Raw genomic sequence first — 19,452 nt, forward strand, 5'->3', positions numbered from 1 at the left:
CAGTGTATCCGTAACTAGACATAAAAAAATAACAGTTATCGAAAACGGCCGTAATAAGTAACAGCGGCGTTGGATTTGATTTGAGGAGAGAGGCGAGAATAAATTAAAAATGTTCACGTGTGCTCAATGCCCCCTAATTTTCTCTGGGTCTTCTACTGCCCCCCTGAAAGTCTCAAACGCCCACAAGGGGGCGTTATCGCCCACGTTGATAACCTATGATCTAGACCATAGAAGACCCAGAGAAAATTAGGGGGCATTGAGATGGCGCAGATGGGGCGTGGGTAGATTAAAAAATATAGTCTAAAAAGGCAAAAACATACACGAAAATACTCTAGAAAAAAACATATTCTCAAAGTGGGCGGTGAGCAATATAAGGTTGAGAAACTATGATGTAGATAGAATCTCTTGCTGTTAGACAACCGATAAAAACAGGCCAGGAATAGTGTGCGTGACAAGCAACGTCTTACACTCGCGATTTGTATGACACTTTGTGTTAGTGTGCGTGAATTGCTCAAAGAGAGGTTAGTTCCAAACTCAATGTTTTTTCGACGTTTTCACAGCTGTCATAGTCTAGACGTATAAATGATCCAAGATTGACATTCATAAGCACAGAGCAACATAGGCCACACACGGTGAGCCGGTGAACCTTGTTGCTATATATTCATTAGTGTCATTTTTCCTTGAACTAAATGATTTGATGATAATTCTAGTTTGATTTGATTCAGATCGCTTTCGCACTACGTCCGATCAGAATTCAGGGTCATATCCGTACACGTGAAAAAACTGAACCGATGTTTGTCTGATTTGGTTCATGTTTTCTAACACACCTAAGTAATTTTTAAAAAAATCAGTTTCAATAACACGCGTTTTAATCCTATAAAGGAACCAAAAACCATATAATGTACATGACACTTTATACTGTGTGTGTGGTCAAGTCGGTCGCGGGAGACCTCGTAGAACATTCGTCGACCAAATTGGGGAAGTTTTGAGAAAAGGAGAGGTCCGAAGCACCCGCAACCGGCGAGCATGTATGAAAAGAGTAATGAATGTAGAGGAAGCGCATGAGGTTTGTCAGGATAGAAGCAAATGGCATTCTATTGTCTCTGCCTACCCCGACGGGAACAAGGCGTGAGTGTGTCTGTATGTACACTTTATACTCGCTTCAGTCATACAAACTACTATCTCCTACTGCCGAGCTTCTTATGGCATTAGCGTGATGTATAATTCAGAATGTATGTATGACACTCCACATAGACACACACACACGCACACACACAAGGTTATTGAGAGCTGAAAGTCAAACACTTCGCACCTACGCCTAAGTGCCCTTTATGTCTCCCTCCGTATAGTGTGGGGTTCAAAACATTGCGTTGAACAATAGCTTAGCCAAAACAAATAGCTCTTTACACATGCGTGCACTAGACATGTTATGTATTTAGTACTTTTAAGCTGGATGGCACCATCTAACTTTAGCAATTATAAACATATACAAAAAAAACAACCAACTTCAAACACATTTTTCCAAAACAATAGATATTATATGCACTATAAAGTATAAAATTATTGCGTATTTTTATACAATCTAATTAATTAATCTAATTCTAGTAACCATTATCCTCTATGTCCTATCTATGTCCTCCCGCCCGGCCTCCCCTCTCACCCCATCACGTCGCGCGTTCGACTCAAGCACATCTCACCTATAACTATGAATGTAGTTACAAATTCTGCCACAGATCGCACCCTTGCTGTAAGTCGTTAAGGAGTTCTATTCATCATCATATTCGACTACGACAATTACTTGACCATAACGACGTTACGGTAGGTGACTCAAATATCCGGATAGCATAAAAAAGATTCGGTCGAGTATCGTTGATTTCCTCCTAAGAACTGATGAGTTCCGTTACTTTGTCATGGATCCCATAAACAGAACCTAACCAAACTACTTTGAAGGTAACGAGGTTATGTTAGGTGACTCAAATATCCGGATAGCATAAAAAAGATTCGGTCGAGTATCGTTGATTTCCTCCTAAGAACTGATGAGTTCCGTTACTTTGTCATGGATCCCATAAACAGAACCTAACCAAACTACTTTGAAGGTAACGAGGTTATGTTAGGTGACTCAAATATCCGGATAGCATAAAAAAGATTCGGTCGAGTATCGTTGATTTGCTCCTAGGAATTGAGGAGTTCCGTTACTTTGTCATGGATCCCATAATCAGAACCTAACCAAACTACTTTGAAGGTAACGAGGTTATGTTAGGTGACTCAAATATCCGGATAGCATAAAAAAGATTCGGTCGAGTATCGTTGATTTGCTCCTAGGAATTGAGGAGATCCGTTACTTTGTCATGGATCCCATAATCAGAACGTAACCAAACTACTTTGAAGGTAACGACGTTATGGTAGGTGACTCAAATATCCGGATAGCATAAAAAAGATTCGGTCGAGTATCGTTGATTTGCTCCTAGGAATTGAGGAGTTCCGTTACTTTGTCATGGATCGCATAGTCAGAACGTAACCAAACTACTTTGAAGGTAACGACGTTATGGTAGGTGACTCAAATATCCGGATAGCATAAAAAAGATTCGGTCGAGTATCGTTGATTTGCTCCTAGGAATTGAGGAGATCCGTTACTTTGTCATGGATCCCATAATCAGAACCTAACCAAACTACTTTGAAGGTAACGAGGTTATGTTAGGTGACTCAAATATCCGGATAGCATAAAAAAGATTCGGTCGAGTATCGTTGATTTGCTCCTAGGAATTGAGGAGATCCGTTACTTTGTCATGGATCCCATAATCAGAACGTAACCAAACTACTTTGAAGGTAACGACGTTATGGTAGGTGACTCAAATATCCGGATAGCATAAAAAAGATTCGGTCGAGTATCGTTGATTTGCTCCTAAGAATTGAGGAGTTGCGTTACTTTGTCATGGATCCCATAATCAGAACCTAACCAAACTACTTTGAAGATAACGAGATTATGTTAGGTGACTCAAATATCCGGATAGCATAAAAGAGATTTGGTCGAGTATCGTTAATTTGCTCCTAAGAATTGATGAGTTCCGTTTCTTTGTCATGGATCCCATAATAAGAACCTAACTAAACTACTTTGAGGTATATCCTTTACAATAAAAAAAGAACCATCGAAATCGGTTGGCGCGATATTGAGTTATTCGTAAATTTGTCGCGCACATACTTACAGCAAATTTAAGACTTTTATGGTTTTCTCATAGATTCCATCGTCAGATCTGAACCAATTTACAATGGGAGCACACGGGAAGCACCCGCTTTGAAATAAAAAAGAAATTATCAAAATTGGTTCACCCAGTCGAAAGTTCTGAGTAAACATATAAAATCGACAAATTAAGAACCTCCTTTTTTGAAGTCGGTTAAAAATGAGTTACACCATTTGACATATTTTAGATGACGTCATAACTTTAACTGTTAACTATAACCGTCCAGTTTTCACCGGTTAAAGCTATTGTTAATGTTAAATAGCGACCTGTCAAAAGTTTCAAATATCCCCGTGCTCGATTCTGTAGGTATGTGATTTTTTGATAAAACTACCTTTAAGTGAACATTGAGAGAGTACGCAATGATTAAGGGATAGATTGCCCATAAAAATTGGCCTCTAATACCTGTAATGTTAATGTTGTGATGTAACTTGCAACTACTTATACCACATTCATTATAAAGGAAATTATGTAAAAAAAATGTGGTTGCCAGCTCTCACACGCAAAATTAGGGTTGCCAGTTGCAGGTGCACACTTACCTGGAGCGAAAAACGTAACACTTCAATTCTGTATTAAAAATTTAAAAAAAAAAACAGGATCAACAATAATATATCTACCTGTTTACACAGTTCTTCTTTATCTAACATACTTCTTCTTTCAAAACTCTCTGTGCCTCTTGCGTCGCATTAACTCTTACAATATATACCTTAGTAACAAAATATTTTTTTTTTGAAATCCTAACTAATTAATTAAAAACACCAGTTAACCTTAACATTAACGAAGTTGCTGACGACTATCCCCCTTATTCATAATGGTCCGCTAACTTTAAACAGCCGCTAAGGAGTAGAATCTCAATAGAAGAGACAGAGTGAGAATTAGCAATGCTTTAAGTTATCAGACTATTATGAATAAGGGGGTAAGTGTGTTCAATCGAAGGATCCAACTCTCCTAGCCAGCGTTACGCAAACTGCGTAGTATCTTCAGGTTCAATATCCCTCAGGGTTACCAGTGATCACTGTTGGTCTAATGCTGAAGTTCAAAGAAACGAGCTGTGGAGAGAGCTATGCTGGAAGTTCTTCTGCGCGAAAGATTACGTAATGAAGATATTCGCAGCAGAAACATTGTTACCGACGAGTTGAAGTGCCAATGGGCAAGACACATCACTCGGAGAACCGATAAACAATGCGAGAGAAGATTATCAAGTGGCACCCGTGGTAGGCAGATGTAGTACGGCCGACTACAAGATGGACTGATAACCTGATAAAGGTAGCGAAGCTGATAGATGCAGACCGCCAAGATCGGTCATTGTGGAAGCTTTTGGGTAGTCCTATGTTCAGGAGTGGCCGTCTTCGCACTGATATTGACGGTTAAATTTAACATAACAAATCTAGTGAACTTGCAGATATAATAGCAGTAGTTTTGAATAGAATTCATTAGATGTATTATAATTTATAAGGTAACGCTTGGAAGCCTTGATATCCGTTTTTAGCAATAGTTTTTGTGATGTATCCTTTACTTTATTATACGCAATTAATCTTGACCTGATAAAAGTGTAAGGTCTGAGAGAAGCTACTACTTGTCTTAAGGCCATCTTTATATATGTATATAAAAGTTGCGGTAATATATGATTGGCGCACTAAGAGTTTCCGAATGAAAAAAAAATACTATGAATGGTCAAAAATTAATCATTTCTTTTTCTCAAAATATTATCTGTTAAAGTTAAAGCACTTTTTCATCCATTTGCAGTATTGAAAATATTGATATTATGACTCCTGTCACATCGGAAATATGTTATTCACACTCCCCGATAGCCTGCTCTGGTAAAGATGCGTACAAACTGGTGAAACGTAAGCTGAAATGTATCATGCAATGAAATAATTCATCGTACACATCGCTGCAGTCATGAAAGGTACTTTGTAACAATTCCTCATAGTTTGGACGTCTTTTTTGCGCTAATCGAGCATTTCACGCGCACACTACGAGGATTACAAGCCGTGCGCGGAGCGATCCGTCATTCGTCGGTTTTTTGAACGAACACAGAGGAGCGCGTTCGCGACTGAATACCGGAATCAGACGTACGCGGCAGGTTCGTAATGAATGTATGAGCACGCATAGCGCGTAGTTGGCGCGGGTTGCAGTGAACATGCAATGACAGAATGATGCATTTAATTTTACGTTTCACCAATCTGTACGCACCTTAATAAAAATGTAACGTACACCGTGTTGATGGTTTTTAATTTTTGTCAAAAAAAAAGTAAATATAGGATGGAAAATTTGCATTTGTCCATAAGAGAACTGGCACTATCATGGTGCCAGATGATACGGCGTTCACTTTTATTTTCAGTTGAGTTCGTCAAAAAATGGTCAAGTACCAACTACCAATCACAATTCACGGTAATACGTGTTGTTTGGTGCATCCAAACAGCCCTAGCCACGTATCCAGTTAATTAAAAAGTAAGCAATCATCCGCTTAGAGGCACTTTGCACGCACGCCGTGCCGTGTCGGTCGTGAAGGATGTTGTCATCGAATGAAGATTCTTTAATCTGTTACATTAATAATTGTTTACGTAAAAAAGAAAACGCTATTAGCGTCATCCTAATATAGAAACAGTCGAGTGTTTGTTGCGTTGTTGTAGCTCGAAGGACTACCCTAACGGCCAACTGGGCCGTTAGGGTAGTCCTGCCCTGCTACTACTACTACCTGAACCTGATGCTTTAATAATTTAGATGTAAAAGGGATGATTATTATTATTTTCAATTTACTAGAAATAAAACAAAAACATTTTATTCTATTACCTTTATAAGCACCTTTAAAAACTACGAGAACCGGCAGCAATAGTCGATATTTCTGACATAATAAACGCGAGACAAATTATGAATTAAAAAAAAAATAAGCTGTAACAGTACTTAAGGCCTAATGAGAAAGCTCATGGTCGCTCGGAGGGCAATGAAGAGGGCTATGCTCGGAGTATCCATGCTAGATCGAATCAGAAACGAGGAGATCCGTAGGAGAACCAAAGTCAACGTCTTAGCCCAAATGATTGCGAAACTGAAGTGGCAGTGGGCAGGGCACATAGTGCGTCGGACAGATGGATACGTAGTATTGGTAGGCCCCCACAAGATGGATCGACGATCTGGTCAAGATTGCCGGAGTAGGTTGGATGAGGGCAGCCCAGAACCAATCGTCATGGCGATCTTTCGGGGAGGCCTCTGTCCAGCATTGGACGTCTTCCGGCTGAAATGGAAGGGCGCGCGTGCACGCACCGAATGTGCGGTTTGAGATGCGGAAATCGATAAACTCACTGTTTGATGACTACGCGATCCCAGTTAGACCTTTCAAGGCAAATAAAGTATATATAACCAAAAGGATTATTCAATAGGTATTAATTTGATATACTTAAGCTTTTAACAGTCTTATGTTTTAGGAGGGTTATTAAAAAATCTAACACAATTACTAGTTTCAATGTTCTGTAGCTTTTACTGAGCATAAAAATGGCATTAAAGTTTGTTTGTTTCTGGTATATTTATGTACATATCTACAAAACATACCTAAGTACAAAATTTTCGTAATATATTGATTGTAAAGCTTTATTTAAAAATCTTTAGATATTCCATATTTATACATCGTAACATACGAAGAGAGATCTACTGAAGCACAAAAACAGAGTCAATGTCAGCAGCAATACCCCATGAAATTATACCATAAGGCATAATGCTGTGAAAGTAACTAAAATAATATATCAATCTTGCGAGAAGATCCATGGCACCAAGGCTAATATCATTACCACTCATCTGAGAGGCGCTGGTTTGATGCTTTCACACCACATATCAGTTTTTGATTTTCCGAATTCCTATGTATATTTATTCAACTCTCTTTCTTGTGAATAAACATTATTTAGAAACCTACAAATACAAAGGATTACAGTTGTGAAAATATCCCTTGAATACCTACAAATCTTACAATTTAAATGTCAGTTAACAAATATACCTTTTTATAGTACTAAGTTAAGAAAATTTATTGAAGTAGGCGCTACTTTGCAGAAATCCATAATTATACAAATGATTTAAGTTTTCTTTAGTGTTAATTCCGCCAATATTTGTTTTTAAACAATTCGACATGTGTTTCGCCTCTACTCACCAAAATACGTGGCACATTTTGGCGAGACAACACGTCCTGAGGACGCCTACTGTAGAGGCGAAACACATGTTGAATTGTTTAAAAACAAATATTGGCGGAATTAACACTAAAGAAAACTTATCATTTGTATAGTACTGAGTTATTTCATTATTTATTTTCAAAGTATATTTTCTAAATTATAATGGGCAAGGCATATCAATTACCAACAGCTAAATGTCCTGCACATCTCATCCCTTATTTTCATGTAAAAAAAATAATTAATATATGCCGTTTATTTAGGGATATTTATTACCTTTAAATAGGTTCAAAACAATATTGTTAAAATTTGTTGAACAAGTAAACCACATTCTTACTGTGTTGTATATTAGAGATAGAACAACCATGGCCATTTGTTCACTATTAACTTTACATGCCACTTATCAGTGAAAGTATATAGAAGTATAGCAGAAGATATTAATGTGATTCTCATTATCAGTGAAAAAACAAAAGATGGAAAACAGAAGGCCAGTGAAGCATGAAGTTCCTCGCAAAACAAGAGGTTGAAAATTGTTTGTAAATTTTGTTTGCCTTATTCTGAACAATTACATAGCATGGTTTCAATTTCAGACAAATGTTTGTTCTCTGGTTCTCATCAAAATTATCTCCTCATCCGGCCTTTGTCACAATGTGACAAGGGGCAGGGAGGGGTCTTAAATTTTGTGACATCACATTTTTACAATATATAAATCAAATTAAATCAACACACTTTTAAAATGAACGTAAGAATCGATTTAGGTAATATTTACCGTAAATTTTATATGTAGCATAAAGTGCAGCTTATGTTGAAAAGAAATGCACAAGAAGAAGATAGCACATTAAGGAAAGATATGAAAAGTAGTGACAATGTTGAAAGTGAAATAGAATGTAATTTAATTAAAAAATAATTGCAAAGTAAACTGAATTTAAATAACTTTGGAGTACTGCTGTTTTAATTTCATAAATTTCTAAATGTAATATTTAAAAATATGTGACATCACACTAGGTATGAGGGAGTCTCACAAATGTGACCAGTAACTGTAATGAGGATGAGGAAGGGGTCAAAAAATCATGTGAACTAATTTATGGATCAGGTCACACAATCCATAAATTAATAAAGCCAGTAAACATTAATAAGGCTACATCTACCAGTGGGAGGCTCCTTTGCACAGGATGTCAGCTAGATTATGGGTACCACAACAGCGCCTCTTTCTGCCGTGAAGCAGTAATGTGTAAACATTACTGTGTTACGGTCTGAAGGGCGCCATAGCTAGTGAAATTACTGGGAAAATGAGACTTAACATCTTATGTCTCAAGGTGACGAGCGCAATTGTGGTGCCGCTCAGAATTTTTGGGTTTTTCAATAATCCTGAGTGGCACTGCATTGTAATGGGCAGGGTGTATCAGTTACCATCAGCTGAACGTCCTACTCGTCTTGTTCCTTATTTACCTCTAAAAAAAAAGGTAAGGTAAGCAAGTGGCCAGTGGTAGTGATGTAGGTATATCAGCCCTACTTAAATTGTATGTTGCTAAACTAAAAAAAAACGGACAACAATGCTTGCTTTTGCTAAAGGAAACAAAAATTTTTTTAGTACAAACTATCACTATCTAGTGTTATTTCAGCACCTTTCATTCACAATGAACTAAAGCTTCCAAATTCGGGAATTAAATATATCAAGCTCCTTTTTGTCTGTCCATTATACATGATTATGTACTCAAAGTAACTTTGAGAGATTGACATCATGCAACAACCCTTTTAGGTGATGACCCATAGCTGTGTACACCAATACTTAGATGACTGCATAAATTTTTGTAAAACACATATGAAGATATCATGGAAATTGTGTTACAGAAAACTCAGTAAATACATTACCAGAATATACGAATTCGAAAAAGTACTGGTGTATACCGACGATATTATTCCTCTATGTATAGTTGATAGTATTTAAGTCTTAAGTATTGTATTATGTTTATGTGCATAAAATTTTGATATATTTAGTGTACACTTATTATTTTTTTAAACAATGTGCGAAAGCATACTTTTACAAATTGAAAAATAGTAGAAAAGCGTACACTTAGCGTGGGAAGTTTGTACGTACTATTAAATTCTTGTATACAGATAATATTGTCCATAATATAGCGTCATGTAGAAACAATATTCGAAATGAAAAAAAAAATGTTTTCCAAAGAAACCAATAAGCAGTCGTAGTAGTATTTATATTGTATACTCACCGAAAACTTGACTATAGCACATCGCAGTGAAGCCTATATAAAGCACAAGTGTTTCAGAGCACTTCCTGACCAAGTGAACCATTGTCATGGCGGAAGAAACTGCCTCTTACATAAAGTATACAAAATATCACTTAAAAAAAGACATCACATAATTATTACACCATTTTCAGTTCACATTCACGCGGATAGCACTGAATAATTCAATATAAAACACTATAGAAAATTACAAAACGGCTGACACCCAAAGCCGAACAAACAATCTATTTTTTTTTATTTTTTTGTGGCACGGGATATGGGTTGGATGTAATCGCAACTTTCAGCCAACAATAGTCAGCCCAAAACTGATTGAAGGAAGCACTGCCGAACGAAAAAAAAGCGTTCGTAGCTCTCCAGTCTCCACCAATGTATTCATCGGACTAGAGTTGTAGAGTGTGGTGGACACTAAACAGTTGCATGTTGTTGTGGTTGTGTAACGTAGTGGGTAAATTCTCTTTGCGTTGTATGACTATTATGTCTTCTTCCTACCTTCGTAAACGGTTTAGAAAGAGAAGTATAACCAATACGTGCCCGAGATATATTTTACGGAAAATATATATAATTTTATATTCTAAAAGACAAAATATAAATAAATCACGATACACTGATGCTGTCGCAATTTCTTTACTGCGCAAGCATTTGGTTTCAGTGACTTTAGAATTGATGGCTATGTTGCTGGGCATTAAAATCTTGCAATCCAGTAATTGTAGATGATATCTACAATTGTCTTGGCTGTAATATTGTCGCTAGGGATTGCCTAAAGCCATCCGGTATGTCTGTCGATCATTGTTATCAGATATCGATATCCTTGAGTAGAGGTAGGTAGAGGTCCGATTATAGCGCTATGTATTATGCTGGAAGCGATCGGTTGCGTCAAAACATTGCATTTTGCTGACTGTTTGGCGTAATATTTTGCTGTTCTGGCAGTTTATACAAGTTTAACTCCACTTTTCGATGTTGATATTAATCATGCAGCATTTGGTATGTGGTCACGATAGAAGTTTAACATGCCTAGAAATCGTCTTAAACCTTCTATGGTTTTCGGTTTTGAATATTCGGTAATGGCTTTAATCTTTTCTTCTGGTAGTTTTACATGATTTTTGATATAGTGTATCCGAGAAATTTGACTTCGGTCTGGCTTAAGTTACATTTGGCGGGGATAATAGTGATTCCGTTTTCTTACAATCTTCAAAGGACTGTTCTTAGGTGACCTCGATGCTCAGTCTCGTTTGCTGAGGCTATAAGCAAATCGTCAACGAATGGAAAAACGTAGTAATCCACGGTGCACTTCGCGAATAAATCATTGAAATATTTGTCCCGCATTCTTCAGACTCTGGTCTGATGTGTCCTGACACATGCGAGGAAATTAGAATGAACCCATATTGAAGTAATGGTAGCTGTTTTCTCTATGTTCCCTTGTCTTCAATTGTTGGTAAGTGCAGTTGAGATCGATTGTGGAGAATATCACTTTGCCAGGCAGATGATACATCCTTGAATCTTGGCACTGGATAACGATTGGGTTTGGTTATGTTGTTCAGTCGTCTATAATCACCGCACATCCGTATATCATCATTCTTTTTGGTTGCTATATGGAGTGGTGAAGACCATGGACTTTTACTCGGTCTGCAGAGTCCTTGTTGCATCATATTTTCAAATTCTTTCTTCACTATTTCGTACCGATGAGGTGCTATAGGATGGGCGTGGCAATGTAATGGTGATCCTTATGTTTTGATTTAATGTTCCACGTGAATCATAGGCGATAATAGCATGGTAGTTATTCTCATGGTACCGGGAAATTTGGCGAGTTTCGAGTAGTACGGATCCTGTAAATCAATACTTCGTACTGTGGGTAGGGTTTTGACGATACTAGTGCGTTGATTTGAAGATTTGTGACATCAATCAATTTTAGATTTTTTAAATCTACGATTAGTTGTTGAAGAAACCCTTTATCTTATCCAGCATAACTTTAATATGCCGTTTACCTGAAGACATTTTCCCGATCATGCCGCTGTTTGATGGACTTTGATTGTATACAAATATAATTTAGTACATTCAAATATAGGTTGCTTTTTAATAATAGTTATCATTTTGAGAAACATTTTGTACATTAATTATTATGAATCATAAATCAGCAAGGTTATCAATAGGCTCTTTCAGTGATGACTGCACTATCATCCTCAATTAGCCTTAGAGTTACCATAAATTTTTTAATTGATTAATTTTTTCTTGATCGTCATCAATACTATCTGAAATCAAAATGCGTTATATTGTTATAAATAAATTAGCATAAAGAAAAAGATCAATAAGAAGATTTGCTTTGTTTGAATAACATGTTATATATAAAAAAAATATAAAGAAAATAAATTCCATGTATCAAATTGATTTGAGTTACGTACCGGCAATTAAAACTATTTCCTTGAAAGTATTAAAATTTTCTTCTTGTGTTTGATATGCATTACTTTAACACGTTCGTTGTTATTTATCAATGTAAATAACAATCTACGACTATTGCTTTTAATAGGTTTTGCTGTATTAAATACGAGAAATAATAAAAACAATAATAGTATTGCGTTGTAATAATTTTAAAGTATAAATAAAAAATATAGTGTTGTCAGATTCAGAAATCAATAAAAACTCGACTGCCACGACTCTCTGGCCAGACTCTAGCACCTAAGTTTCCGGAACTGCTTTATTCTGTAATATTATGATTTGTGTTCTACGGGAATCAGTGTTATAATAATTAATATCTTTATACTTTATTATGGCCGTGGACTGTCAAGATGATAATATGACAATAACGTTTACAGTAGCCTTGCATCCCGTGCCAATAAAGTAGTTATTTAAAAATGTACTAGAACCCCGTACCGTAAAACAAAATTTAAAAAAGTTTATGATAAATGACAGGCGGCGGGGTCGCAGTTCGATGGCACTTTGTTAAAGCACGGCTAAGATTGTCGAATAAATAGACTTCTTGACGATAAAATAGCCGTTTGTATTCTATTTTGTGTTGAAAATGTGGTTTACAAACTATATTTAAACTATTAACGGATGGTTGGCGTGCTTTTGTGATATAAAAATGTATTTTCAATGCACCTTAGGAGCCATTTTTATTGTATTTATTTTGTGCGTTCATTGTGATAATGCGGGTATCAAGAATGAGATTTTGGAGATTTACGGTGAGTTATTGTAATTTTTGACTGGTCAATTTGTATATGTAATAAGAGTTTTAAAAATGAGTCAATATCAATTGCCTTCCTTTCCTATACTGTCGTCCCAATACATATTATCGTATGATCTCAATCAGCATAGGAATTATCCAAAGATTATGCTTTAAGCAGCTACATTATGACTTGTTTTGATCCTAAAGGATCAATCTCAAGTCATATTATACGGTTCCAGTTGTCATGAGAATGAGTTTATTGAAAATTAAATAAAGTTTTTATATTACTAAAACATAGGCTATTTATAAACAACAAGATGTTTTTATTGCTTCTTTGAAGTAAATTAAATTTAACAAAAAAGTTTGTTAAAATTATGTATCTTTAAATTTTTATAATTGACTTTATTATTTAATTGAAAATTTAAAATATTGTTATTAAGTTATTAATAGTTAAGGCTAAATACTTTTAGGTCTAAGTACTATGTCGCTGAGAGTACTTGATTATTTTTTGCAGAAAATATAGAATTAGAAGAAAATATTTATTTGCTGAAATTATGTATTAAATAAAAAGCAAATTACCTCTAATATCTACAGATCCAGAAAGATTCCTGTTAAATATTGCTTCTTTTTTTCTACACAAACTACTAATGGAAGACAGACTTTTCTGCTTCTGCCTTCTAATTTCTAAAAATGGCTAATGCAATTTGAATGTGGCATCCACTTATTTATTTATTTAGGTCCTTTGCAACAATGGAGTGAAGTAAATTGAAGTCAATTTATGTGATTTTAACTTCCAGATATGTATATGTTAGTGAAAATCACATATTTAGAGAAAATTATGAATAGAATTACTATCCCCATATGATATATATAATTTAATATCTCTATGCTCACAAAGTCATGGTCACACACTCATCTTTATATATATAATTCTTCTGTATGTGTGTTGACAGTGAACTCCTCCTAAACAATTTGAATGAATTTTTTTGTGTGTTCAAGTGGATTCGAGGATGGTTTAGATTCACAATTAACTTACCTCCCAAATGGCCGGACCAATTTATTTATTTATTAATTTATTTATTAGGATTTCCAACAACAAGTACACTAATACAAAAATAAAAACAATACAATTAAATTAATGCTAAGTGTCTTATCACTCACAGGAAATCTCAGCATGCACAGAATTTTACTAAATTTTGATGATTCTTTGTGTGTTTCAGTGAGTTTGAGATTAGGTACTCAATTCAGTCCATATATAATTCTTCTGCCCATGTGCATGCTGGTGAACTCCTACTAGCAGCTGGACCCATGTTAAAATTTAAAATGTGTGTACAGGACAATGTCTGCTGTGTCTGCTAGTAAAATTATATAATTAGTTTTAAAAAAAGTACCAGGAAAGGATCACTAAACAAAATGTTTATTTTAAATTATAAATTTATTTGATCACCTTCAAAATGTTGCTTCTTCTTAAACAATACACTTACACAACCAATCCAATAATAAAAAAAAGTTCTTTGGATTAGTTCTTTTTGCTAATTCCCCTGTCTTAGTACAGTACTGAGTACACAACACCGCTATAGTCGAAGAAAACAGTTAACATGACTTTGACTTTTCATTGATTTTGTTGTGGATTTTTTGGTTTTGGTGTAGTTGGAAGGCGCCACTTTAAATAGTTTGCATATATAACTCGTAAACTTACGTCTCCTCACCAGTAACAATGTGTTTCATGAATGTTAGGTCGGAATCGACTGTTGAGTTTTTGGAGAAAATTTAGTTCTTTTGAGACTAACTGAGTGGCAACATGTTTCATACCCAAATGGTTAATTAAAATGATACGCATCAACTTGTGGGCTTTGAACGGCTATCTCTCTCAAACTTGAATAAGTATTTTCAGTCACAGCGATGTTAACTTATAATGGACTGCCGGGGCGAGGCAAGTATTTCATCATAACTCCATCGATTTTTGAACGCTTTCTATCAATCATAAGCATGTTTCCGATAAAGTTGAATCGCCATAAGCCTTCTGTAACATTTTCAGTGATTCCAAACCCGAAATTTCATTGGCGATGCAAAATTTAAGACAAACTCTTTGTTCAATGTTTTGTCCATTAGGAAATTCGCAATACACACTAGATATTATGATTTATTTATTTAGTAGAAGCTTACATTGATTCAATATGTATTATGATACAGACAAAATATATTATACTAAATGTGTTACAGTTATCTACAACAGCTTCAATAAATCCTATATATATATAATTGGATCCGTAAACAAATCATCCATTCCCGATACTTTTCATAACTTCCGCCCAGCGACTCATTCTCATTAGGCCATACAGAAATCCCCCTTCTTTTTCTCTCGCCACGCTACACTCACTGTGGGTATACGTTGGATGAAGGCAGCACAGGACCGATTGTCGTGAAGATCTTTGGGGGAGGCCTTTGTCGAGAAGTGAACGTCTTTCGGCTGATGATGATGATGAGATCCACCAGATAAATAAGCTATTTGCTGCTAATCCATCTGTAAATTGATTCATTTATTGTGCTGGTTAACACCATACATTGCAAACTATGTTTTTGGCATATTCATAACTTTTCTTGTACACTGTAAAACAGGGTATGAGAAAAGATATGTCTTTATTAGACAAATAAGTTAAAGTAAGCAAGTAGTCTAGTTTGTAGCTTTTACCCGCATTTTTGTCAGCGTTGAATAGTTACTTTGGGCAATAATTTTTATCTTTTATGATACTTTTCAAATAATACACATACATACTGCTGTTTCTGTTGGCAGCACTCTTCTATGATACATGTCCCTTGTCACTGTGGACAATCTCTTTAATAGTATTTCCCTGTGAACTTTAATCTGCTATTTCATCCCCATGTAGGTCAAAGTTTTAAAAACGCTCGAACAAATGTTTATAAATTATTATTTATCATTTGCCTAAATACAAAGTTTCATGGTTTTATCTTAGATAATGACGATATCCCTACAAACTACCACCCCCTATTTCAACCCCCTCGATTTATTTTTTTTGCAATAAAAGGTAGCCTATGTGTTTTTTAAAGTAGGGATTGCGATATTGTGAAACAAACACTAAGTGAGAAATAAAATCGCTTAAAACTTCAATACATTAGTAGTCCTGTGAGGAATTATCTGAAAAAAAAACAATAACTATAACATGCTTTTAAGGGGAATTAAAACATGTTCCCCTTTCGCACAGACAATGCAGCTTTGATAATATTAGTGCTCCGTTTGAGAGTCGCTTGAATAGTATATAGGCCAGTCCGCAGATTGCACTATTATTAACCGGGGCGCGCTTTGAAACGTTCAAAATTGCATCTCTTCAACATTATGTATTTTATAGAATCGCGCTCGGTGTCTCGGAAACGGTTTTTAATTAAAAAATCGTTTAGTCTCATTCTTATACCAATTAAAAGTTTAGCTGTATTTAATAAGGCTTGTACATCACACCGGGCCCGCACCGCGAGCCGCGAGACCGTGCTGCGTGCACACCGCATAAATATCGAGTTAAATAGTTATTGACAATAATCTATCTATATATATAAAAATGAATTGCTGTTCGTTAGTCTCGCTAAAACACGAGAACGGCTGGACCGATTTGGCTAATTTTGGCCTTGAATTATTTGTGGAAGTCCAGAGAAGGTTTAAAAGGTAAATAAATATGAAAATGCTCGGAACGAAATAAAAACAACAGTTTTGTTTTTCCTTTTTTTTGGGTTTTATGGCCTGGTAATGTTTTTCCTTTGATGTGTCCCCCGTCGTTCAGAAATCAAACTGAAAGAATAGTTTAAAATGAATAACTAATCAAAAATTTATATCTTTCTATCTTTTTCAGGAGATAAAAAATAAACTTAGTTTTAGCTAACTATAAATTCAAATTGAAAAACACTTTATTCATGTAGGTCACAAAATGACACTTATGAATGTCAAAAAATATATATAAATATTGTTTCTTATTGAATTTACCGCTACTTCGTAAAGGGTTGAGCTAATGAGAAGAAATAGCAAGAAACTCATTGCCACCCTTTTAAGTCAAGATTAACATTTTAGTTGTTTTACAAATCATTTCAATTACAATATATGCAAAGTGACGCAACAAAAATACTCAAAAGTCAAAAACTGAAAGGCTTACATGAGTAAGTCAAGAAAAGAAAAAAAAGTAAATTAATACTTATAAACACAAGAGTTATTGAGTATAGTAGATGCATCAATCCACACATACCGTAAATAAATAGAGGCATTATGTGAACATTTCATTAAATAAAATATATAATTACTTTAACTTTAAAGGAAATAATAATAATAAAAAAACACATCAAGCAGACCTCCCGGTAACAAGATCATCCAGCCCAGCATCATAGTTGATATAGTTATAGTTGATAGATTAACTACAGTTGTAAACTATCAGATTATTTTTATGTAGATAAGTAAATCTTAAGTTTTATCACAAATTATATTTCTGAACCTAACCATTTGACATTTGACTATGATATTATATACAGAACAACATTTGTCGGTCAGCTAGTTATTTTATAAATTTAAATCAAATCAAAATCGCTTTATTTATGTAAATCAAAAAGTTGATACTTGACACCGCTGCGTACCAACTAGATCGCACTACTTAAGAACAATAGCTTTTTTATTATGGCAACTATTAGATGCTTGTGTGCGTGGCATCTTGACACTCAATGGCATCTTTCAAATTTTGCAACATACGCTACGTGTTATTTTACATTGAAATCTATACTATAATAATATTATAAAGCTGCAGTGTTTGTTTGTTTGTTTGAACTCGCTAATCTCATGTATGAATGATTCCGATTTGAATGATTCTGTCAGTGTTGGGTAGTCCATTTATCGAGGAAGGCTATAGGCTATGTTTTTTTTTTTTTCAAAATTAGGGATCCGTAATAAAATTGCTATTTTGTAACACAAGGTGTAAAATCGAAAACCTATTTTTGCGTGCGCTGCAAAAACTATTGACAATAGAACAAAATGATGTACAGGCTATTTATATAGGCAATATTTTATTACTTATAAAACTATCGCGTGAATTATACTTTATATGGCAAAACAACGTTTGCCGGGTCAGCTAGTTAATAATAAAATACAAAATACTTACTGATGATATGTGATCCCAGTGTGTTTCTTAATAGTTCCGTAATAGTATTATTATTATAAAGTTTTACTACGCAACCCGTTGTTTTATTAGCAGATCGTGGCACATCAACATTGCACATTGTTCGAGACAGGCTCGAGTACGCCTACTTGGTCGTAGTATTAGTTGCCGCACTTTGCGACTATGTCTGCGGTATTTAGTTGAAGCGCAGCGGAGACCAATCCATAATCTCAGGTCAATGTTTTTTTTTTCTTTAGGTACCACCACTTCGGAAAGGTTGAGTGGCACAAAACTCATTGTCACTATTTTAATTCAACATTTACAGCTTACATAATTTTACAAATTATTTTAATTACAATATAATATGTAAAGAAATGCAACAAAAATATGATATAGCTAACATAAATAAAATTATTTGTCCTTTAGATGCGGTTTTCCTCGCTATTCTGTAACTAAATATCAATTTGACTGGGAACTTATAAAAAAATATAATTTTGTCAACCCTATTTTTGGTCTCTACACAGCATAACGATGTACATTCAATAACGCCTCGTTAAAAGTTTCACACAGAATCTCAACACAAGTTTGACGCTATTACGGTTTTGGACCGCCTCGGCTTTGTCCGTACGAGTGATATTATTATATTTGCACGTGTAACTGAAATTGGAGTAATATGAAATAATCTGATATATAAAATTCTCATGTCGCGGTGTTTGTAGTTAAACTCCTTCGAAACGGCTGCATACTGCATATTGGGTAGGTCTGAGAATCGGACAACATCTATCACTTTTTCATCCCCCTAAATGTTAAGGGAGGTCCACGCCAATTTTTTTTTTATTTTTTTTTAAATTTGTTTAATTATGACTCATCAATCAATCAATAAAAAAAAATAGTTTTAAAAAAAACTAAAGAACACGCTTTATATAATCGCTTCTAAACGAATTAGATACTTTAATTTTGTGAACTGAAAAATTTAATAATTTTATCAAATTAGTGTAATGTCATCGGTCCTCGATAAATCTACAAAGTTTGAACGAAATCTAGCCGTTTAAAGTGGGTCAAAATCGCGCCCAAAGAAGTCGGTTACAAACATACAAAAATACAGGTGAAGCTAATATAAACCGTATAAATACATACAACTTCACCCATCTACGAACAACAGTTACTTTTGTGTCGCGATTTTAATATCGGCAATACAACGTTTGCTGGCTCAGTTAGTATATTATATATTTTACGATAATACGATATTTTTTTTCTTCTTTTTTGATTAATAATTATTGGGATACTGACAATTGTGATTTATTTATGTAGAATATTACAATATAATTAAAAAGAAAACTTTAAGTTAACACTTTCGCTGGTAGTATTTCCCAGCGTTTTATATTAGACACATGTCACAATTAAGTCCTTTTTATCTTAATAAGGGACGAGACGAACAGGACGTTCAGCTGATGGTAATTGATACGCCCTGCCCATTACAATGTAATGCCG

General features: G+C 34.9%; 2 protein-coding genes across 2 annotated transcripts in view; one reads left to right on the forward strand and one right to left on the reverse strand.

The window, feature by feature from the left end:
• The window catches only part of LOC126974767 (tyrosine-protein phosphatase 69D), a 56,183-nt gene extending 46,318 nt beyond the window's left edge, over positions 1–9,865 (reverse strand). Inside the window, exon 1 of the mRNA XM_050822430.1 lies at positions 9,622–9,865. Coding sequence (XP_050678387.1) covers positions 9,622–9,709 — 88 coding nt within the window. The 5' untranslated portion in view covers positions 9,710–9,865. The remainder of the gene's footprint in view (positions 1–9,621) is intronic.
• A 2,702-nt stretch (positions 9,866–12,567) lies between these two features.
• The window catches only part of LOC126974763 (uncharacterized), a 60,519-nt gene continuing 53,634 nt past the window's right edge, over positions 12,568–19,452 (forward strand). The window contains exon 1 of the mRNA XM_050822420.1: positions 12,568–12,833. Coding sequence (XP_050678377.1) covers positions 12,734–12,833 — 100 coding nt within the window. The 5' untranslated portion in view covers positions 12,568–12,733. The remainder of the gene's footprint in view (positions 12,834–19,452) is intronic.

Source organism: Leptidea sinapis, chromosome 33 (assembly GCF_905404315.1).
Source record: "Leptidea sinapis chromosome 33, ilLepSina1.1, whole genome shotgun sequence".
Taxonomy (NCBI): Eukaryota; Metazoa; Arthropoda; class Insecta; order Lepidoptera; family Pieridae; genus Leptidea; species Leptidea sinapis.